The sequence below is a fragment of the Tiliqua scincoides genome, chromosome 2 (genome assembly GCF_035046505.1).
Source record: "Tiliqua scincoides isolate rTilSci1 chromosome 2, rTilSci1.hap2, whole genome shotgun sequence".
Classification (NCBI taxonomy): domain Eukaryota; kingdom Metazoa; phylum Chordata; class Lepidosauria; order Squamata; family Scincidae; genus Tiliqua; species Tiliqua scincoides.
The window spans coordinates 113,464,748-113,487,884 of record NC_089822.1 but is presented as its reverse complement, the minus strand read 5'-3'; the positions used below and the strand labels follow the sequence as shown (position 1 = coordinate 113,487,884).

Genomic DNA, 23,137 nt, shown 5'->3' with positions numbered 1-23,137 from the left:
TTCTAACTAGATAGGCTGGAGTTGGTATGGGAACAAGGAGGGAAAAGAAAAGACTGACAGCTGGGTGGGGAATCCAGGATCAAGACAGCAGACCTAGAGAGAAGGGGAGGGGAAACCGAGGAATCTGAAAGTGACTTGGGAAACAAACTTTGCAAGGGAGGTGTGATTTTTAGAAACAAATTGGAAAAATCCTAGGAAGAAAAAAGAAAGCCAATCTGGCTGGAAGCAGGGATACCCTGACTGGAACTGTCCTGGGTAACATGGTGAGAAGCCTGCCCTCTAATGGCTGTGACTGGAACTACAATGTGGAGGGCAAGGGAAAAAAAGACAGGCCTTCTCTGCATGCCAGAGAAGACTTATTTTGGTGACAGAAGGCCTTGCCAGGTGCAGCCATGGAGGAAGGGTGGTAGAGGTTTCTCTTTTGCCTGGAGGTCCCAGGATCGTGGGTTCGAATCCTCAGCATCATGTTCCCCTGCGTGGCTGTGGAACTGCAAAGACAATGGCAAATAGTAGCTTGTCCTGATGTACATGTGAGAAGAGGTGAGATGCCTACCATCTTGTGGCTGAGACTGGAACTGCAATGAGATGGCAAGCAAAAAGATTATGGTACTGGTTGTTTGTGCAGACTGGGGAAGGTTTCCCTTGGCCCTGCTCTGTGGCCGGAGCTTGGTAAAGATTTCTCTGTGAGGTGAGATGAGCGTGACTAAGGTGATGAGGGCTGGGACACCTCCTTTATAAGGAAAGATCACAGTGTTATGGCCTCTCCCATCTAGAAAGAAAGCACCTGAGAGAGGAATGATTGACAAGTATTAAATTATGCATGAGGTGGCTAGAGGGAAGTTGATTTCCCACTTGCACAACACCAGAACCAGAGGACATCCAAAATTGATTGGCGAGATAGAACTGAAAAAAAGAAAATATTTCTTTACCCAGCATGTAATTTATGTAGCATGTAGAACTGAACATGCATGTAGAACTGAACGTTGTCATGGCACCTTGTCTAAATCTCTTTAAAACAAGAATGGACAGATTCATGAAGGAAATACTCATCCCAAGTTACAAACCATGATGTTACAAGTGGTCCTTTCTTGTCCACGGGGTTTGGTTCCACCTCCTCCCCACAGATACAGCAAATCCGTGGGTGGTGAAATCTACTGTAAAAACCTTTAAAAAGTGTTGTTGTTTTTTTTAAAAAAAGTTTTAAAATTGCCTTCCCTTGTGGCAAACAGCATTGCCTGCTGGGTTGGAAGGCAGTCTCTGGTACTCCTGGAAGCCACTTTTGTGCATGTTTACTCAAAAGTAAATCCAACCCTGTTCAATAGGCTTGCTCCTTGGCAGAGGCATAACTAGATAAAAAAGCACCTGGGACAGTGCCCCCAATGTGAGTCCTGATGCATTCTGGGGTGAAGGGAGGGGCCTCTGCATGACCTGGAAGAGGGAGCAGGGACTTCAGAAGACTGCCTGGAGAGCACTCCAGATGTGACAGTAGAGGAAGTTATTTGAGGTGTTTTTCTGTAATGGTCCCCGGTATCTGCAGGAAAAAATTGTGCGCACCCTCCTTGGCATAGTACCCAGGGCAGGTGCCCCTCAGCCTCCACCCTTGTTACGCCTCTGCTCCTAGGAAACTGCGTAGGACTTCAGACTTAAGCACATGCTGAAAAACTCCTCCATTGAAACGAATGAGGCTTAAACATGCTTAACTTTAGCTGGATTATTCCCAATACCTCTTGAGCTGCAATCCTAACCTCACTTTCCTGGGAGTAAGTCGCATTGAACACAATAGGACTTACTTCTGAGTAGACCTGCTTAGGCTTGTGCCCACAGTCATATAAAGAACTCCCTCAAAATTTCTAGGAATCTAGAGCCTGCTGGCTTATCTTCCACTTGCAGATTGTGGAGAGTTTGCCCACAATTTCCAGCCACTGCCAGCAGATCCCTTCTTGTTTTTCCCCTAATGCTTGCCTTGCTTCTTTGTATCCTGCAGAGCCATAGCAAGGAGCCATCAGCCACACTGCACCTCCCTGTCTTGTTGCTCACGCATGCTTCTATCTTCTAGCCACCTCTGTCATCATTGCAGGTAAGAACATGGATGAGAGAGCACATAAACCCTGGGTAAGAAGCCACATTGTAACCTGGAGGAGGTGGAGGGCAAAGTGGCTGTTCTCTACAGAAGGAACTTGGGTGGCTGGTTTGATCTCTTAACCCAACCTACCTCACAAGGGTGGTATGAGGGTTATAATAACCTTTGTGGATACTACTCTGAGTTTCTGAGAGGAAGTGGAGAGTAGAATTTTATTTTGGAATGCTTTTTCTCTTCAAGATTCTTATTTGTGTTGGCTGCCTTCTGTTGCTTTGTGTCTTCTTTTGATAGTATTTATATGTTATGGTTTTGTTGCTTTAATTCTGGTTGTGAGCTGCCATGGAACTTCATTGAGAAGAGGAAAGTGGGGTAGAAATATTTTAAAATAAAAGAACATTAAGTAAAACAGAAAAAAGAAATAAATGTATAGGATTCGGATATTTATTAAAATGTTACATTTAAAGTAATATTAGCCAGTGACGTAACTAGTGTATTTGACACCAGCCCAGATCATTTTTTAAACACCCTCTTCCATCATACCAAAATTTGTCTTCCCTGCCCCCTCCATTTCTATTCTTAACACTCAGCTTGAAAAGCAGTTCTAGAGAACCTGAGATATTAAGGGTGCAATCCTAACCTGCAGTTAGACTGGCCCAGGAGTGTTGCGAAAGTGCCGTAAAGCACTTTCACGCCACTCTGGAGGCAGTTATGCTGGTGCAAGGGACTTGGGCCAACCTCCCCACGCCATCGTGGGCCCCAGGGAAGGTGAGTTTGTGTCAGCCGACGCAGGGGTCTGGGGAGGGTGGGGAGGGGCGGAGAGGAGGCATTTTGGGGTGGAGGAGGGTGGGCGGCAGGCATACCTGGGGGTGGAGAGGAGGGGAGTGGCCAGGATCTGGCGGTTATGCTGGGTCTTAACCCCATTCCCAGGCAGCCTGGGCCAGCCCCGGACTGCTTGGATTTGCGCTGCTGATTTCAGTGGTGCAGATCCAAGTAGTCCCATTGGACTGCAGTGGCTCTTTCAGGGTAAGGGAAACAATTCCTCTTGCCCTGGGCTGAGCCACTAAATGCCGGAAGTTTGCACTGGATACAGTGCAGGCCTACTGGCCTGCCTTTTCCAGCGCAGGTTAGGATTGTATTGTTAATGTGTTAATTTCATCAAACAACCTGGAAATGAAGCAGTTAATCCTAAAACACTGATTAGTCAACAACTGCACAGGTGAGGCACCATCACCCTCTTTATTGTTAAACACAGATCTTATTTTCCTGTTTGCACTGGAAAGTTTTCCACTTCACATTAGTTGAAAGTGTTTGTGCTCTTTGCTTTAAGCTAACGTCGATGATTAAAAACAGCTTTATGGAGCAGAAGGTCTTAAGTTTTTATTTCAAACTTAGAAAAGAAGGAGCTTAAGGAAGGCACCACCACCAAAACGCCCTGTTCCTGTGTCAAACAAGAGTCAGTGATCAGGTCACTGTAGACTGATCACAAAGTGAGGAAAGATTTATATGGATGCAAGCAGTTTTTAAGGACTGCTTTCACAAATCTGCAGCTGTCTTACTTACAGTGCAATCCTATGCATGTCTACTCAGAAGTAAGTCCCATTGTTAAGAACATAAGAACAAAAGAACAGCCCCACTGGATCAGGCCATAGGCCCATCTAGTCCAGCTTCCTGTATCTCACAGCAGCCCACCAAATGCCCCAGGGAGCACACCAGGTAACAAGAGACTTCATCCTGGTGCCCTCCCTTGCATCTGGCCTTCTGACATAGCCCATTTCTAAAATCAGGAGGTTGCGCATACACATCATGGCTTGTACCCCGTAATGATTTTTCCTCCAGAAACTTGTCCAATTCCCTTTTAAAGGCGTCCAGGCCAGATGCCGTCACCACATCCTGTGGCAAGGAGTTCCACAGACCAACCACATGCTGAGTAAAGAAATATTTTCTCTTGTCTGTTCTAACTCTCCCAACACTCAATTTTAGTGGATGTCCCCTGGTTCTGGTGTTATGTGAGAGTGTAAAGAGCATCTCCCTATCCACTCTGTCCATCCCCTGCATAATTTTGTATGTCTCAATCATGTCCCCCCTCAGGCATCTCTTTTCTAGGCTGAAGAGGCCCAAACGCCGTAGCCTTTCCTCGTAAGGAAGGTGCCCCAGCCCCGTAATCATCTTAGTCGCTCTCTTTTGCACCTTTTCCATTTCTACTATGTCTTTTTTGAGATGCGGTGACCAGAACTGGACACAATACTCCAGGTGTGGCCTTACCATCGATTTGTACAACGGCATTATAATATTAGCCGTTTTGTTCTCAATACCTTTCCTAATGATCCCAAGCATAGAATTGGCCTTCTTCACTGCCGCCGCACTTTGGGTCGACACTTTCATCGACCTGTCCACCACCACCCCAAGATCTCTCTCCTGATCTGTTCAATGAGGCTTACTCCCAGGAAAGTGAGTATAGGATTGCAGTTTTGGGGCCCAACTCTATCTAGTTTTCCAGCGCTGATACAGCCACAATGCAACCTTGAGGTAAGGAAACAAGCGTTCTCTTACCTCGAGGAGGCCTCCATGACTGACCACCCCACTTTAGTATGCTGATGCAGTATGCGTCTTGTTGGCACAGCTGCATCAGTGCTGGAAAGCCTGATAAGATTGGGCCCACAGTTATCCATTTTCATTGATTGGGGGGGGATACTGATGTGAAGCTCTTATAGTAGAAAACAGAATTTAATTACAAACAAGAAAGAAGAACATAAGGGAATTTCAGCAAGCACCACTTTCCTCATCCAGGCTCCCCCTTTCTTTTTGCTCATCATCATTAACCTCCACAGGCCCATTTCTGCTCCCACTCAATACATTTATCATTCACCCTTGCCTCCCTCCTCCTACCACCCATCCCATGCTGCCTCCTATCTTGTGACTGCCCACCCCTCCTGCCGCCAGTTGCATTCAGCAGGCAAGCACAGGGAAAAGGGGAGCGGAGACAAGCCTGCCACAGGCCCTGGCTTAGCTTCCCATCCAGTCCCCAGTACTGGCAGGACAGCTGCTCCAGACACCATCCCCTTGTCATTGTCTTCCTCCTCTTCTTTTCCTCAGGCATAAGGCCACCGGGAGACTCGGGCTTGTCTTCTTCCTGGCTACTGATAGTCTCCACTACTTTTCCCTCCACCATCAAGGCTCTCAACGCTGGGATGGTCCATGGAGGGCAAACGAGGGGCTTGGCAGCTCAGTGCAGGCACTCAGTGCTTCCAAGTGGGGACCGACCTAATTGTGTTGTGTATGAGAGGGAGAGAGGTGTGATTTTTCTCCTGCCTTTTCCACTTCATGCGTCCCCTCAGTACTGTTAGCATGTGCAATCTGATCCTGTGCATATTTATTCCCAAATGCACCCCTTATTGCCTGCACCTGGGTGGACTGCCCCCTCCACCCTGCCCTTGGTATGCCAGACATATCAGCAATTATCAGTGCACGTAGTGTGATGCTTTAGGTAAACTTTCCTCTGCCTACGATTAAGCTAAACTATGTGCTTGGAAGCTAAACTGGAAGACATGTGTCAGGATGTGCAGGCATAGCAAATGTACATAGATGGGCCAGGGGGCAAAGTATCAGGGCTGGAAACTTTGAACTGTGGCAAGACTGGAGTCTAGTACTGAGTCTCCACCCCTGCAACTCAACTCGTGCCCAAGTTCTAACAAGCACTCTTTGCTGACTTGCCCCCTGAAATTCCCAAGTCATTTTGACTCAAGTCAGAGTTTTTTGGGCCAGGCACGCCAGGGCATGAACCAAAAGGGGCTGGGAGGCATCCGAGCTCGGCAAGGCGGAAGGGTGTGGGATAGATAGTGGAAGGGGACAGAAGCAGCAAGCGGGAGGAGGGTGGCACAGCAGCAGCTGGGAGGCTTATGTCAAGTATACAACCCAATCCTTTGCAGCTCTACTCAGAAGTAGTCCCATTGCCTGTCATTCAGTGAGGAAGCTTCTTCCTCCCAGGTAACAATGGCTGGAGCCACTGAGCCATCAGGAACCACTTCCTGGCTTCCCTGCCTCCTTCTTCCCCCTCCAGCCAATCCTAAGGCAAGAACCCCCTTGGGCTCCTCCTTCTGCCCTTCCTCATACAGAGGAGAGAGAGAAAAAGACCACCTATCCTTTGTCCAATGATCATTGGTTCCTTCAGAGATGGACAAGAGAGCATGCTCCCTCCCCCCACCTTCTGCTCTATGCAAAACATTAACCTTACCCATCCTCCTGGCTTGTACTTCCTTGCTGCTTGCCCTGTCTGAATTATGGCCCCACTAGATGTTTCACATGCCCCCCCCCCCCACAAATAAGCAAGCACACCCAGACACAGACAGACTTGGGTCTGCACATATGGGGACTTACTTTTGAGTCAGTGGGTTCAGACTTGAGTCAGTGCCCTAGTCAGTGACATGCCTGACTCAATGAGTCGGCACAAAACACATGTTTTTGTGACTAAGACGCGAGTCACCTAACTCAAGTTCCCATCCCTGCAAAGTATTGTCTGAACTGGCAGCCTGATGTACCAGTTTTCTGCTTTTAGGATGTTTTTAAAAAGCAGTGTGGGAGAATATACTCAAACATTATTTCCTGCCTGCATGCTGAAGTCGTAAAGACCATTCTGCTGCCTCAGACATGTGATCCTTCCATTTCCTCATTCAGCTATTCAGGGCTGGATTACGCAATAGCTAAGCATGTGCTTGGGGGGGGGAAAGATTTGTTTTGAAAGATTTTGATATTTGATATTTCTAACAAGCACCCAAGTAGTCATCATTTGGAATGACAGCAGAAAGGAAGAAGCAAGAGCCATTGTCCCTCTCAGGTTAGTGGCCCAGTGGGGGAGAAGCTCCATATGGGTGGAAAGGCAGGATTAAAATGTTCAACTGAACTCACTAATGAAATCCTGGTTCTTTCTCTCACCAGTCATGAAGCCCTGGCAGTTTGGCATTGGCTTTCTGTGGTGTGCTGTGTCCCTTGCAACACTTTCACGTAAGTCTCCAGAAACTAGATAGGCCCAATCCGAGAGCCAAGATGAACCAGGACTGATCTCAAAACCAGTTTTGTAAACAGTTGTGCCACTTCAAGCGACACTTGAATGATTTCTCATATCAGATGAGACATCACTGAAGTGTCCCTCGTATATACAAGTAACTATCCCCTACCCTCAAGCCAGAAATAATGACTGGTCCATGCTAGTGTCACAGTGGCTACCAACTCCTTGGACAGACAGGTGCTATAATTTTGAAGTTCACTGAATGCAAACTCTCATGAGGTAACTTTTCATTAAAGAAGGTAACTAGCAGCACAATCCTATGCATGAAGGTTAGAAGTAGTAGAAGTACTGAGTTCAATGGGACTTGTTCTCAGATAAGTGGATTGCAGCCTAGGTTCCACCATGGCAGTTGGCTCAGTTACTATCAGTTTTGAAACAGGGTTTCCGTTATATCTCTAATCTGTATAGCTCAGCATCCCTATACGGGAGTGTCTATAATTCCAACTATTATCAGACCAACAGGGATCAGCTTCACATGAGCCAATATAGTACACACCCCTTCTGCGTTGTGCGGGGATCATATGTCCAGAAACGGCATATACGAAATCCCCTAACTGAGTATGAATGCACAAAAAAGTAACCAAAGATCTCTGTGCCCAAATTCTTCACCAAAACCAGCTGAATTCAGCAATCCCCTCTAAGGGGGGGGGAGGGAGGAGTGCAGGGAATAAATTGTCCCCAGGCCTGGGAGCCAAAGGAAGGAGGCCCAGAAATTTCCTGGGATCTTACATTTTCTGATCTCACCAGGGCCCATGAGAGGGGAGTACAAGGGTACATCGTATCTGGGCCTATGGTCATAAAGGGGACCTGGGAGCCAAAGGACGGGGGCTAGAAATTCCCAGGGAACCCATAAAATGTTTGCAAGTATTGTGTGAAGACTAGCATTCACATTTTGTGTAAGCCTGCATAGCTTATATATCATAATTAATAGAAATAATGATCCAGTGATCATATGAAATTATGATTCAATGGAGAAGGGAAGGCACCCAAAAGAAACTTTGTATCCCAAAAGGGGCCCAAAACAAATGTCATGGCCCCTGATAAAATTCCTCTCAGAGGCCCTGACCTGTATGCATACATTAGGTCTTTTTTGTGCTAATTAGTTCCTTCAAGGAGTGCAGGGCAGCATGGAATTACCAATGTTACTTTTGCCAAAACAGTGCTGTGAAATGCAGATCTGTGTATTTACCCTGCTTAGAGATGGAATAATAGTAATAATTTAAATAAATAAATTAGAGATGGAACTTAAATGAATGAGTGGGCTCATGCATTACATTACATTAAATATCATAAACCTTTATTGGCATTTAAAAACAATCAAATACACAGGGTAAAATTTAAAACACTTTAACTGCGTTATAGATCTTGCTTTCATTATCACATCCCAGGTAATAATTCACAAGCAACTACTTTTTTTTTATTTTATGACAGTCACCAGGAATTCTGCTACCAAGTTGGTAATTACTTCGGAGCTATCCTCGGGCTCATGCACCCAGCCTCTTTGGCCCTCAAAACACCCTCCAGGTGCAATCAGAGCACCTGATGTTCAGGTCATGTTCAGTCGAGTGGACCAGAGGTTTTCAGGGGACAAGAGGCTGGCCATGGGCCAGATAGAGGCTTGCTTTGGGCCGCATCTGGCCCCTGGGCCGGGGTGTGGAGACCCCTGTTCTAGAGTTTGGTGTGTCTAAACTTTTTGGCAGGAGGGCCACATCATCTCTCTGACACTGTGTTGGGGGGGGAACACTTTTTCAGACGCAGGGACGCCTGTGTAAAGCCCCTTCCCCCTTGCCTTCAGAGCCAGTTGTGAATGCAGAAGCAAAGGCTTTCACAGCTGCAACTGACTCTGAAGGCAAGGGGGAGGGGATGCTTTACACAGGCATCCATGCACCTGAAAAAAATTTAGCATTTTGCCCCCCCCCCCCACTCCAGGAATGCCAGTGAATACTACTCAGTATTTGGCTCTGAGATTCTGCTCCAATTGCCCACACTGAATGCGCAGAAGCTTCTTCCTCTGTGTACTTTGGGGCCACTTAGCTCCGCCCTCTTTCAGTTGACCTTTTGGGAGGAGATTTCAAACCAAACTGCACTTTAAAAAAAACAAAACTTAAATGATTTTGGGAGGAAACCTGTCTTTTGAATTCTAACCAACTTCACACCAACAGAAAAGGCAACAGTTTTTCATCTCTGATCATGACACCCACTATCATATAAATTATTTATATTATCTTTTTGTATATTTAAGTTGTAAGTCTTTGTGGTAAATGATACTAAAAGAAAAATCATTGAGCTATGTCTGTACTTCCAGGGGCTCACAAAGAACGTCACATGAGAATATGGCCACAAAAACCCGTGGTGGAATTTGGAGGCTTTGTGGTGATCAACTGCACAACCAACTGCCAACATTTCACAGGTTTTGGCATAGAGACTTCCTTAAGTAAGGAAACCATTGAAAATGGGACCTTTTGGAAAGCCTTCAGACTCAAAAATGTTACTGAATGGACACCCCGTCCATTGTGCTACCTTAACTGTGACAATGGTGAACAGCTGCAGTCTCAGGGTGCAGACATCACAGTCTACCGTAAGTCAAACATTGGGCTGTGTTGAGATCTTGTGTAAAGGGCTGATCTTTGAAGATGCTGCATGATTTGAAGGGAAGTGGACTCAGTGGGGCACAGAGACTTTTCTGTCAGTGGCCACCAGTTCAAATTTGGCAAGAAGTCACCCACAGTTGTTGGCATCCTTCAGTCTCAGAAGACTATGGTATCGCGCTCTGAATGGTGGTTCTGGAACAGAGTGTCCTCTCCAGTGCGCGAAGCCTGGGTAAAGTAGGATAGAAACAGGACAGACTGTTACCAATGCAGCAAATCCCCCCTCTCCACATCGCTGAAATAGTCCAATGGAAAGGCAGAAGCCAATACTGTTGTATCCCCAATACAGTGGGGATACAGCACCGGCAGGATGATGTAGGCCTTCCCACTGGTGTTGCCCACTCATGAATCATTACAAATGTACTTTATGGCACATTTGTGGTGGCTAGTGCCAGTGCAGCAGCTGCTGTGCCATCGCTGGCAATAAATATGATTGTGCTCTGAGTTCATAATTTTGCTCTTTTTTCACCTGTGAAATGCATGAAACAATGAAGGTTTATTACAGTTTTCCATTGTTCCAGGGGCTCCCAATCGCGTAGTCCTGGATTCATTGCCAGAGGTGGAGGTGGGCAAGAAGTATAACTTGACGTGTTATGTTTTTGATGTTGCCCCCATCCGGAATGTTACTGTGACCTTTCTCAGAGGTGGGGAGAAGCTGTATCAGGAGACATTTGAGGAGCACAGTAATGCTGCAGCAGGTGATCTTGTGGTGACCCACACCTTTACCGCTCAGCGAGTGGGGCATGGGTCAGAATTCAGCTGCCAGGCTGCTTTGGATCTGAGGCCTGAGGCGGAGCTCTTTGAAAAGGCCTCCCACAACCAATCACTGAGAATTGTTGGTGAGTTCACATTTGCTTCTTTAATCCCTTTCAAGAAAAAGTGTAACAAAACAAATGGTGTACATGAATTGGATTTCAGCTCAGTGCCATAAATCCATTCATAGGTTTTGTTATGGTGAATTCCAGAGGCAGTGGATTTCTCCTTTTCCCAGGGGCTATACCACTGGGTTCTGCTTTTGGGTGTCTGCCAGACATTCAGCCTTTTGGTTTCTCTTTTGCATCCATTAAATCAGGCTGGGGGACAAAGTTGCTCAGTCTCCCAGGGGCTATTGCAAGATAACTGCATCTGGTTATCAGCTCATTTGCATGTTCTTTTCATGCTGTTGCTCCTAATTAAATTCTATTTGCTGCATTCCAGAAAGGGCAGAGAATCCATGAATTGTTATAAGGATTACTGACATTGGTTGATTCTCCTTCATTGGAGATCTTCAAGCAGAGGCTCAACATATGCTTTAGGGGTTTCTCAGGGTTTCTCAAACTGTGGGTCATGACCTGATTGTTGGTGGGTCACAAAGCTTTAGCTGATAAGCTGATAGCTGAGAAGGCAAATGCATGGAGCCCTATGGAAAGTGAAACTGAGCCGTATCGTGTTTCCTTATGAATAGGCGAAGCTCCCTTAGTCCATTGGAAAAGGCAGGCAGAGAGGAATCCAATGACACCAGAATGGTCCCAATCTGATGAATGCAACCTCCCAAAAATACCCTTCTAGGGAGAGATGTTCTAGGTATGGACATCTCTCAAATGCTATTTCAACTTATAAGGGTGGAAAGCAGGGTTGTGTTCTTGCCCCCCTTTTATTTAGCATCAATATAAATGGCTTGGTGGATCACCTGAGCTCTCCCGACTTCCACCCTCCAGCATTAGTTAACCGTACAATATCTGACCTATTGTATGCAGACAATACAGTTATCCTTTCAGGGACCCCAGTGGGACTTAGAAGGGCTCTTAATAATTTTAGTTTTTTCTGTGAAGAAAACCAGTTGGCGGTATCAAGTGAAATCATTCAGCAGTGTGACCAGAGATGAATACATTCCGGGAGGGGGAACACTTTTTCAGACGCAGGTGTTATGTGAAAATCCCCTTTTGCCTTTTAGTTGTGATCTTATATCTGGTTATGTTACTAAAACATCATGCAGGCCACACTTCTCCCAGCACACTTTTCCAAAACTCTGGGCAAGTCACAAGCTCATGGTTACAAAATCCACCTCCCTAGGATTCACATATTATAGGAAGAAGTCTGGCATAGTAAATCCTTGTTTAAGTGTCTCCTATTCATTGTTTTAACCCAATCATTGTTTATGCAAAAGTGTCTCCTAATCCAATCACTGTTTATGCAAACACATTATAGGAGGAAGTCTGGCATCTTAAATCCACCTCCCTAGGAAGAAGTCTGGCATCTTAAATCCACCTCCCTATGGTCATCATCGTTTAAGTGTCTCATACATTATTGTTTTAACCCAGTCTCCTACATTACTGTATTCATTGTATTGTTTTAGCCCAATCACTGCTTAAGTACTTTATGCAAATCTGAACTGCCTTCTGTGTGTTGCTGACTCATGGTATTGTTTGAGTTCCCCCAGTTAGGAAGCCAGCCATTAGACCCCATTGAATTTTGCTGATAATCCTTTCACACACTCCCAAGCACCCTGCTGGTAGTAAGGAAGTTATCCTCCAGCTCAGCACAGTCAGAAGACCCATTTAAAGTGAGGGCTTCCCCTCACACTCTCTGGCTCCCCCCTCCAAGGACCAACACATCTGTGTTGTGTCAGAGGGTCCTCCACACAGGACTCCCCCCCCCATCCAACTACTCTACAAGACAGGTAACTATCTCGCGTCTGGAACTTTTTCCCTTCTTCCCCCCTTTTTTTCTCCCCTTCTCTCCCCATCTTTAGTCAGCAACTGGGTTTGGCAGACCAGGAACTAAAATCCTTCCCTACAACCTTCCCTTTTTCTAATTTCCTCGGATGCACCAAATACTCTCCACACGCAACCACCATGAAAGCTAGTTACACTGGATTCAAGTACTAGGACCAAGAAACATATCATTTTTCCATGTGCTTTATGTTTACCTTTGTGCTTTTGTAATAAAGCTATAATCTTTTATTAAAAGTTATCTTTCTCCGAGTCTCCTCTTTAAGCTAAAAGGGAATTTCTCTGCATTACTCTGTCTTGTTATCCAGCCTGCGATCCTGAGGTTCTAAAAGGGTAGTGGAATAATTCCCCCTAAACAAAACAGCCCTTTTGGTAGCAGTTATCCTTTCAAGGACCCCAGTGGGACTTAGAAGGGCCCTTAATAATTTTAGTTTTTTCTGTGAAGAAAACCAGTTGGCTGTATCAAGTGAAATCATTCAGCAGCGTGACCAGAGATGAATACATTCCGGGGGGGACGACAACGACACTTTTTCAGATGCAGGGACACCTGTGTAAAGCCCCTTCCCCCTTGCCTTCAGAGCCAGTTGTGAATGCAAAAGCAAAGGCTTTCGCAGCCGCAACTGACTCTGAAGGCAAGGGGGAGGGGATGCTTTACACAGGCATCCATGCACCTGAAAAAATTTAGCATTTTGCCCCCCCCCCCCCACTCCAGGAATGCCAGTGAATACTACTCAGTATTTGGCTCTGAGATTCTGCTCCAATTGCCCACACTGAATGCACAGAAGCTTCTTCCTCTGTGTACTTTGGGGCCACTTAGCTCCGCCCTCTTTCAGTTGACCTTTTGGGAGGAGATTTCAAACCAAACTGCACTTTAAAAAAAACAAAACTTAAATGATTTTGGAAGGAAACCTGTCTTTTGAATTCTAACCAACTTCACACCAACAGAAAAGGCAACAGTTTTTCATCTCTGATCATGACACCCACTATCATATAAATTATTTATTTATCTTTTTGTATATTTATTTAAGTTGTAAGTCTTTGTGGAAAATGATACTAAAAGAAAAATCATTGAGCTATGTCTGTACTTCCAGGGGCTCACAAAGAACGTCACGTGAGAATACGGCCACAAAAACCCGTGGTGGAATTTGGAGGCTTTGTGGTGATCAACTGCACAACCAACTGCCAACATTTCACAGGTTTTGGCATAGAGACTTCCTTAAGTAAGGAAACCATTGAAAATGGGACCTTTTGGAAAGCCTTCAGACTCAAAAATGTTACTGAATGGACACCCCGTCCATTGTGCTACCTTAACTGTGACAATGGTGAACAGCTGCAGTCTCAGGGTGCAGACATCACAGTCTACCGTAAGTCAAACATTGGGCTGTGTTGAGATCTTGTGTAAAGGGCTGATCTTTGAAGATGCTGCATGATTTGAAGGGAAGTGGACTCAGTGGGGCACAGAGACTTTTCTGTCAGTGGCCACCAGTTCAAATTTGGCAAGAAGTCACCCACAGTTGTTGGCATCCTTCAGTCTCAGAAGACTATGGTATCGCGCTCTGAATGGTGGTTCTGGAACAGAGTGTCTTCTCCAGTGCGCGAAGCCTGGGTAAAGTAGATATGGAGGATAGACTGTTTCCCATGCAGCATATCCCCCCTCTCCATGTCGCTGAAATGGTCCAATGGAAAGGCAGAAGCCAATATGGTTGGTTCAGTGGTGTCACAGGAGTTGCCAGAACGTGACTGTGTTCAGCCATGAACTGCCTCAGGGACTCCGGCTCCGGATTTTGCTTCGAGGTTGACTCCTGAAGCCTCTTCCATAACTGGATGGAGCCACAAGGCAGTGGAGGTTTGGGATCAGAGTTTTCCTTCTCTCAGATGAGCTGCCTTCCCAGGCTGTCGAGTCCCGTCTAACCTGTGGCTGTTTAGTTGCCTCTTATGACAAGTACAGCCAAACTGAGGGCCTATAATTATCCCCCAGGGGGCTGACAAGAAGTCACCCATAGAAAACTAGAATATTAGGAGAAGGCTCAGTTAGAATCCTTTCTATGGGTATGAAGAGTTTTTTTATTAAATTATTTTGTTAATTGGGTGGAAAATTCAGCTGTGCCATTTTCAGGATCGGTTCAGGTACAGTTTATCCTCATGATCTTCTGTTTCAGGCTGCCTTTCAGAGATTTTCATTAAACATGCAGAGGATATGATGTTTAGGGAAGTTGTGCCCATGGTGTGTGCTTTTATTAACAGTATTTATATACCGCTTTTCAACTAAAAGTTCACAAAGCGGTTTACAGAGAAAAATCAAATAACTATTTAACTTTTAAACTCAAATAATTATTAGTCAATGTACTCCAAATCTGGAATGGACAAACTCAAGATGACAAACTCAACAGTTGAACCCTGAGCAATTTGCCATGGTGTGTCTGTAACTCCACTTGATCCCAGGTCATAGGGGGCTCACTACCAATTGGGCTCCCTGCCATTCCAAAGCAATTCTACATTTGCCAGAAGAGGACTGGAGAGGGGGTCAAGAAACTGACTAATGATGACACAGGCCTTGTTGACCCTGTCCTTAAGACCTGGAAATGTCATCAATGAGAACAATCATTGCCAAGTAAGTAGATAACCTGGGCTGGTGCAGCAGGGCAGAGTGTCCTACGCCATGTCCAGCATAGGTTAGAAGTAGGCTGGAGGTCTTCTTGAGGTAATGGAATATGTGTTCATTTACCCCATGTAAAGCTCCAGCCTTCACAAAAGGGGTTCCTTGAATCTGCGCCAGTGATATTGCAGGTCCAAGATACCCCATGTAAGGCCTTCAGGCACTCAAGGGAACATAGGATTTGGCAGAGGCCTCCTCCACTGATTCTGCCCCTCCTGGGCCTGATCTTCCCCCCACCCAGAAACACCACCTCTGCAGTTTTGTTCCACCCTCCCCTGCTCTTCTTGGCTCTTCACTCACTTTTGCCAGCTGCCATTGGTGGGGATACAGCACCGGCAGGGTGATGTAGGCCTTCCCACTGGTGTTGCCCACTCATGAATCATCGCAAATGTACTTTATGGCACATTTGTGGTGGCTAGTGCCAGTGCAGCATCTGCTGTGCCATCGCTGGCAATAAATGTGACTGTGCTCTGAGTGCATAATTTTGCTCTTTTTTCACCTGTGAAATGCATGAACCAATGAAGATTTATCACTGTTTTCCATTGTTCCAGGGGCTCCCAATCGCGTAGTCCTGGATCCATTGCCAAAGGTGAAGGTGGGCAAGAAGTATAACTTGACGTGTTGTGTTTCTGGTGTTGCCCCCATCCGGAACGTTACTGTGACCTTTCTCAGAGGTGGGGAAAAGCTGTATCAGGAGACATTTGAGGAGCACAGTAATGCTGCAGCAGGTGATCTTGTGGTGACTCACAGCTTAATGGCTCAGCGAGCAGACCATGGAATGGAATTCAGATGCCAGGCTGCTTTGGATCTGAGGCCTGAGGCGGAGCTCTTTGAAAAGGCCTCCCACAACCAATCACTGAGAATTGTTGGTGAGTTCACATTTGCTTCTTTAATCCCTTTCAAGAAAAAGTGTAACAAAACAAGTGGTGTACATGAATTGGATTTCAGCTCAGTGCCATAAATCCATTCATAGGTGTTTTGTTATAGTGAACTCCAGAGGCAGTGGATTTCTCCTTTTCCCAGGGGCTATACCACTGGGTCCTGCTTTTGGGTGTCTGCCAGACATTCAGCCTTCTGGTTTCTCTTTTGCATCCATTAAATGGGGTTGGGGGACAAAGTTGCTCAGTCTCCACGGGGCTATTGCAAGGAAACTGCATCTGGTTATCAGCTCATTTGCATGTTCTTTTCATGCTGTTGCTCCTAATTAAATTCTATTTGCTGCATTCCAGAAAGGGCAGAGAATCCATGAATTGTTACAAGGATTACTGACATTGGTCGATTCTCCTTCATTGGAGATCTTCAAGCAGGGGCTGAACAGACATCTGCTGGGGATGCTCTAGGACAGGATTTCTCAAACTGTGGGTCATGACCTGATTGTTGGTGGGTCACAAAGCTTTAGCTGATAAGCTGATAGCTGAGAAGGCAAATGCATGGAGCCCTATGGAAAGTGAAACTGAGCCATATCGTATTTCCTTCCTTCCCTAAGCAAGGCGAACTTGCTTAGTCCAGGGGTGCCCAAACCCTGGTTCTGGGGCCACTTGCAGCCCTCGAGGACTCCCAATGTGGCCCTCAGGGAGCCCCCAGTCTCCAATGAGCCTCTGGCCCTCCGGAGATTTGTTGGAGCCCGCACTGGCCCAACGCAACTGCTCTCAGTGTGAGGGCAACTGTTTGACCTCTTGCGTGAGCTGTGGGATGAGGGCTCCCTCCACTGCTTGTTGTTTCATGTCTGGGATGCAGCAGTGGCAGCGAAGGAAAGGTTGACCTTGCTTTGTGCCAGGCCTTTTATAGGCCTTGCGCTATTGCAAGACCTTCAGTCATTCATATAAGTTCATCTTTAATATAGTCAATTATGTAAACTTATGTAAATTTATTCAAACTTTAAATGTAAATTACTTCTTTTTTTCCCCCCCGGTCCCCGACACAGTGTCAGAGAGATGATGTGGCCCTCCTGCCAAAAACTTTGGACACCCCTGACTTAGTCCATTGGAAAAGGAAGGCGGAGAGGAATCCAATGACACCAGAATGGTCCGAATCTGATAAATGCAGCCCCCAAAAAATACCCAAGAAGGAAGTCCCTCTCTCTTAGTCAGCCATTTTCAACCCTGTTCAGCTCACGGCACATTAACAAGGCACACTGCCAATTTTTTACTTATATAATTACATTGCAATTAATTTTTAATTAATATAATTAATACAATGAAATCATTACATGACAATTAAAGAAATTCAAAAGAAGCTTGGAGAGGGAAGTATATGGGATTTTTGGAAAGGAGGAAAAATGGTTTTAAGTAGTGTGTTCAAATTGTTATCAGAAGTGCCAGAAAGTGTTGGCAAAGGGAGGTCAGACTGAGCACATACTGGAGAAATGTGGGGTGAGGGGCATGAGGAGACATGATTGAATCAAGTGCAGGAATCAAATGGGGGGGGCGGGGAGAGAGAGAATGTGAGGCAACTCATTCTGGACTTTGGAAGGTGGGGAGGAGTGAGGGAAGGGACAATAGGAGAGGTGTTAACTGATTATCTCCCCTGGGGGCTGGGGATAAGAATATGCCCTCGGTTTGCCTGTACTTGTCCTAAGAGTCGACTAAACAGCCACCAGGTAGATGGGACTCATTAGCCTGGGAAGGCAGCTCATCTGAGAGAAGGAAAACTCTGACCCCAAACCTCCACTGCCTTGTGGCTACATCCAGTTATGGAAAAGGCTTCAGGAGTCAACCTCGAGGCAAAATCCAGAGCCAGAGTCCCTGAGGCAGTTCGTGGCTGAACACAGTCACGTTCTGGCAACTCCTGTGACGCCACTGGAACCAACCGTATTGGCTTCTGCCTTTCTGTTGGACCATTCCAGCGACATGGAGAGGGGGGATTTGCTGTATGGTAAACAGTCTATCCTCCCTATCTACTTTACCCAGGCTTTGTGCACTGGAGAGGACACTCTGTTCCAGAACCACCATTCAGAGCGTGATACCATAGTCTTCGGAGACTGAAGGATGCCAACAACACATAACTGATTATGAGATGGGGGAATGTGTGTGTGGTGTGGGGAGGGGTGGGGGAGAAGAGGAGAGGGAAGTGTCAATTGCCTGCTCATATATTTGAAGGAGTACAACCAAGAGCTCAATCCTGTACATGTCTACTCAGAAGTAAGCCCCATTCTAGTCAATGGGGCTTACTCCCAGGTCCGTGTGGATAGGGTTGTGGCCCAATGCCCTTACTGCCAACACAGGGAGGGTCACTTTGGAGAGTTGCAGGCACACTATAGGAAAGAAGGGGGTCTCTCAAGGACCCTTGTCAGCCAACCAATTCTTTGGCTGGCGGCCTTGACAGACTTCTGCTTCGCTCCCTTCGAATCTGCTTGCCCACCTGACACCTTTGGGCTTCCTCACACTCATTCAACAGCTCCCGCCCACCCACCTGCCCGGAGCTCTGCCCAGGCTTCTCTGTGTAAGGGGGGGTGTTATTGCAGGTAGGCTATAGAGAAAATTCACTTGGTGGAACAGGGCTGGCTTCTCCTTATTTAGTTATCTGTTTAATTTAATATAATTATTTATTTTAATTTGTTTGATGATGGTACTTCCAGCCATGACATCACTTCCGGTGGGTCCTGACAGATTCTCATTCTAAAAAGTAGGTCCCGGTGTTATGTGAAAATCCCCTTTTCCCTTCCAAGTTGTGATTTTTATATCTGGTTATATTATTTTGGATCATACAGACCAAGCAAGCAGGCCACTCCTCCCCCAGCACATGTTTCTAAGGGCCATGGCCAAGCTACAAACACATGAATTACACAACCCCCACTCCCTTGCAGAACCTAATCACTGTGTCTCCTGATTATGCAAAACAAGCCTGCACCTCCAGAGGAAAGGGTCTATTGTTCTTACTCTTAAGCACCTTATGCAGATTGCCTCCCTCCCCCCAGAAGGTCAGCCTGGCTGGTAAGCTGCCTTCCTTCTGGTTCATCACATACTCCACATGTACCATTGTGTGTACTGAGCATGTGCACAGCTCTGGGATCCGGTCTTTCTAGATCAATTTCCAGGTCAAAGACAATCCTTATAAGAGAGAACTCAGAGCACATGTCTCTCTCTCTGACTGAACTCCTGCCGGAGTGGCCATACTCTCTCCCATCCAACTGCCCCACCCCCCGGACAGGTAAATATATCTGGCGTCTACACTCCCTCCCTTCTCCCCTATCTATTCCTCCCTTCTCCCCCATCTTTAGTCAGCAACTGGGTTTAGCAGATTAAGGAACCCCTAAATACTTCCCTACACCCTATCAGTTTCTGATTCCTTTTCGGATGCACCCAAATACATAGCACATGCAGCCACTACTAGCTAGGTACAATATACACTAGAAATCTACACTTATCAATTCTCCATGTGTATTATGTTTACCTTTGTGTGTTTTTGCAATAAAAATATAATCCTTTGATTGAAAGTTACCTTCCTCCCAGTCTCCTCATTAAGCTAGGCAAGGGATCTCTTTGCTTAACACTGTCTTGGTATCCAGCCTATGGTCCCAAAAGTTTCCAAAAGGCTAATATACTAATTCCCCTAAACAAAATAGCCTTTTTGGTAACACCGGTGCTAAAAGTTTGAGAACCACTGTTCTAGGAGGATTTCTTGCTATAGGCAGGATTGAACTAGAAAGTGGTCTGGAGGGGAAAATTGGGGTCAGCTGCTAGTAAGACTTGTTCCCCCCCCTTCAGTTGCAATTACCATTGGTTCGTCCCTGATATCTGTATGTGCTAAATGATTCACAGATCCATCAAGCTTTTACACTTGCTCGATGTAATGTGTTTCCATCTCGTGAGCTAGAAGCTAGATTTTATCAGCGTTCTCAGATTTCAACCAAATGTGCATGTAATCTGGGAGCTACTTAATCCTTAGCTCATATAGTACCTCATTCCCCTTATTACATGAATATTAGAAGTATGCTTCCAAATCTACTTTCAAATGGCCCTTTATGGGCACAGGATGATGAAATCCTACGTCTACTTCTAGCTTCTAATGACACTTTGGTCATAAATCAACTGGCTAGGTTTTTGCACGATATTCTAACTAGACGCAGAACCATATTCCCCATCCACCCTAACAATTCTATTTCTTAGGCAGAGAGTCTGTTTATATTTTGCTTTGTCTGTATGTCTGATTTTTTTTTTGTCTGAGTGCTAATGCCTAATAAAGGTTTTGAAATTGAAATTGAAAAATTGAGGTCATGACAGCCCACTGAATTACCTGTGAATCAAGGGTCAGAATGGAACCCTATGACCCTAGTTAGCTTTTCTTATTTCTTGCTTTATATGATGTTTCAGCCCCCCCGGAGTATGTGACAGTGGAACTGAAGCGTTCACCAGGCCACAGCTGGGTCTACAATCTGACATGCCACATTATAAATGCGATCCCTGACAGTAACTTCACTGTGAGCTTCTTTAAAGGGGCAAAGTCTCTGCATGCACAGAAGTTCTGGAAAACGACTCTGACAAACTTTACAGTGCATTATACCATAACCCTTCAGCCTCAGGACCATGGACAGGAGATCACTTGTCATGTGACCCTGAATCTTGAGGAATCCTTCATGGTTACATCTTCCAAGTTGGAGTTGAAGACAGCTGGTGAGTCTGCAGGCATGGCTCATGCTACGTGTAGCTTTTGTTTCCTGGAGAATGGCTGCATTTCCCCCCCCCCCCCAAATCAACCTGAATTTGCACATGTTGAACCAGTTTGGTGGTTCAGCACTTGTCCAAAATGCAGGAGAAAGAGTAACAACTGTTGAACAGGAAAAAGAAGGCTGTCCTTTATCTTGTTTTGAGGGAAGTTCTGTTTTCTTACTTTGTTTTGAGTGAAGTTGTCCTAATTATTCAGCAAAGCAGTGTGATCTGCTCACCCTCTTAACACTGATAGTCATGGCAAAGCAGTCACCTAAGGGCCCAATCCTATCCAACTTTCCAGCTCTGATGCAGCTGTGCCAATGAGGCAAGTGCTGCATCCTATAGTGGTAGTGGTGGGGGCAATCATGGAGGCCTCCTCAAGGTAAAGAAATATTTGTTCCCTTACCTCAGGGTTGCATTGCAGTTGCATCAGCACTGGAAAGTTGGATAGATTGGACCCCAATGTATCTCATGGCCAAGTCAGCTTTCAGTGCAGAATTCATTTTTTTCAGGTATTGAATGATGACTGAGAGGAAATTGGATTATTTTTCGTACACTGAATTCTAGTATACTCTGCATTGCTTCATGTTCAGAGGTTATTTTGTGTCTTGTAAACAGGCCCTGAATGTAACAGTCTACTGCTGGTGAAGAATGCTCAGTACAGCCCTCAGTCTTACACGCTATTCATGAATAGTCTGGAGACTTGTACCAGTGATGGGCTGGAGGAGGAGGCAAGCTGGTGGAAGATGCCTTGCACCCAACAGTCACTTGCTACCAACCCTGGCTGCCTGTCTGTCCAGCCACTCCAACTATCCAGCCCATTCTCTTTTCATGCACTCATGCTGAGAGAGGAGGACGAGGATGGGAGGGTTTGCTTCTTTCTACTCCAGCTCTACCACTGCTTCTTGTAGAGTGGCCAACAGAGTGGGGGGGGGGGATGAAAACTGTGTGGTATTCACCTGGAGTGTGCACAAGTGATAGTACATGCAGGAGGGCCTGGGGGAGTGGCAGGATTGGTGGAAATTAAAGGTGGGTACAGGCAGTGAATCTTATTGGGGCCCCTTTGAAATAGATATATTACAAGTTATATCTAAGTTATGATTAAGGATATTTTTTTCTCTTTTTCTCACTTTCAGAAACCTGTACGGCTATAACCGTGGCTGCTTGTTCTATAGCAATTTTAGTTGCCCTACTGGTGGGGATTTTCGCGTACTGGCTGTGTGTAGCTAAGACTAAGAAGGGAAGAACACTAAGTTGAAAAAGCTTTGCACATGACACAGACTACAACAGAACTTCTGGTTTTATCTCATAACACTGGATTATAGTAATGAAACAATTGTAAAGTACATTGTATGAGAGAAAGTACTGTGAAAATGAAACAAATGAGAGTATGATTCACAATCAGGTCTTGCATTGAGCACAGCATCCACAGTAGAGTGGAAAAGAAAATTAATTGTTCTTTTCTTTCAACCTCACCCTGCTGGACGACCACATAAAAGCATCTAATTATTATGCCTCGTCACCTTCTTCCTTCTGGCCCAAGTACACCAAGTGGATGTCCCATTGCCACAGTGATTGCAAGGTGTCATGAATTCTGTTCAGTGAGGGTTGCCCTGTCAGGTTTTAGAGAGGGGCCACCAGCAACCACACGCTGATGCAGGGCAGTAGTGCCTAATGTAGCTTGCTTACGCCCTTCCCAATCCCCTCTCTTCCTCTTCTTTTGGGCATGCAGTGTACTGGGGAAAAGCCTTGGCAGTTTGAATTGCTGCCACCAACCCAGGAGATCAAGCTAACCAGATTGACTCCCTGGAATGAACACCCCTCCTAGGGCAATACTGAACCTCAGGAGTCTGTTAAAATCACTCTCACAGTAGCACCTGCAGACATGACAGTTCCACTGTTCCCAAAAACATGGTAGATTGAGAATAATATGCGAACATTTATTATTTAAAAAGTCAATTGAATAAAAAGGAAATAACAGATCAGATGAACTAGGAATAAAAGCAAGAAGCATTAAATTTAAAAACATTTTCCACCTGCAATCAGATGGCCAGCAGATGGCGCTGAAGCGCTGCGGAGTCTTCTGCATGCATCACTAGCTCAGAACCCTTAAACCAGAAAGAGCTTATATGGCAACAAGAGACAAAGGAGGTTTGTAAAACAGGGAAGAAGGAGAATTCCAAATAAAACAAAACCTGGCCTACATGGTCCCTATCTGACCATACCTGGATAAGGACTCACCAGCTCACCCCTTTCACAGTTACAGTGAGTGGACTTGCTGGGCTCTCCCCTGGCTGGCTGAATGCAAAGAAAGAGGCAAGAAGAGAATTTG

General features: G+C 45.7%; 1 protein-coding gene across 1 annotated transcript; it reads left to right on the top strand.

Annotated features, from left to right (window-relative positions):
* The first annotated feature begins 1,463 nt into the window (after nucleotides 1-1,463).
* Nucleotides 1,464-22,317, top strand: LOC136639748 (intercellular adhesion molecule 3-like). Its single transcript, XM_066614224.1, has 8 exons — nucleotides 1,464-2,077; nucleotides 7,013-7,078; nucleotides 9,448-9,720; nucleotides 10,312-10,629; nucleotides 13,593-13,865; nucleotides 15,709-16,026; nucleotides 20,470-20,769; nucleotides 21,942-22,317. Exons 2-8 carry the CDS (start codon nucleotides 7,015-7,017, stop codon nucleotides 22,061-22,063), a joined length of 1,668 nt encoding a protein of 555 aa, XP_066470321.1. The 5' UTR covers nucleotides 1,464-2,077; nucleotides 7,013-7,014; the 3' UTR covers nucleotides 22,064-22,317.
* The last annotated feature ends 820 nt before the right edge of the window (nucleotides 22,318-23,137 follow it).

Excerpts from the sequence above, each read along its gene's own strand:
- LOC136639748 (XM_066614224.1), top strand. The coding sequence starts at position 7,015 with ATGAAGCCCTGGCAGTTTGGCATTGGCTTTCTGTGGTGTGCTGTGTCC. Across the intron at positions 10,630-13,592 it reads CCAATCACTGAGAATTGTTG|GGGCTCACAAAGAACGTCAC; the intron begins GTGAGTTCACAT and ends CTGTACTTCCAG. Across the intron at positions 20,770-21,941 it reads GTTGGAGTTGAAGACAGCTG|AAACCTGTACGGCTATAACC; the intron begins GTGAGTCTGCAG and ends TCTCACTTTCAG.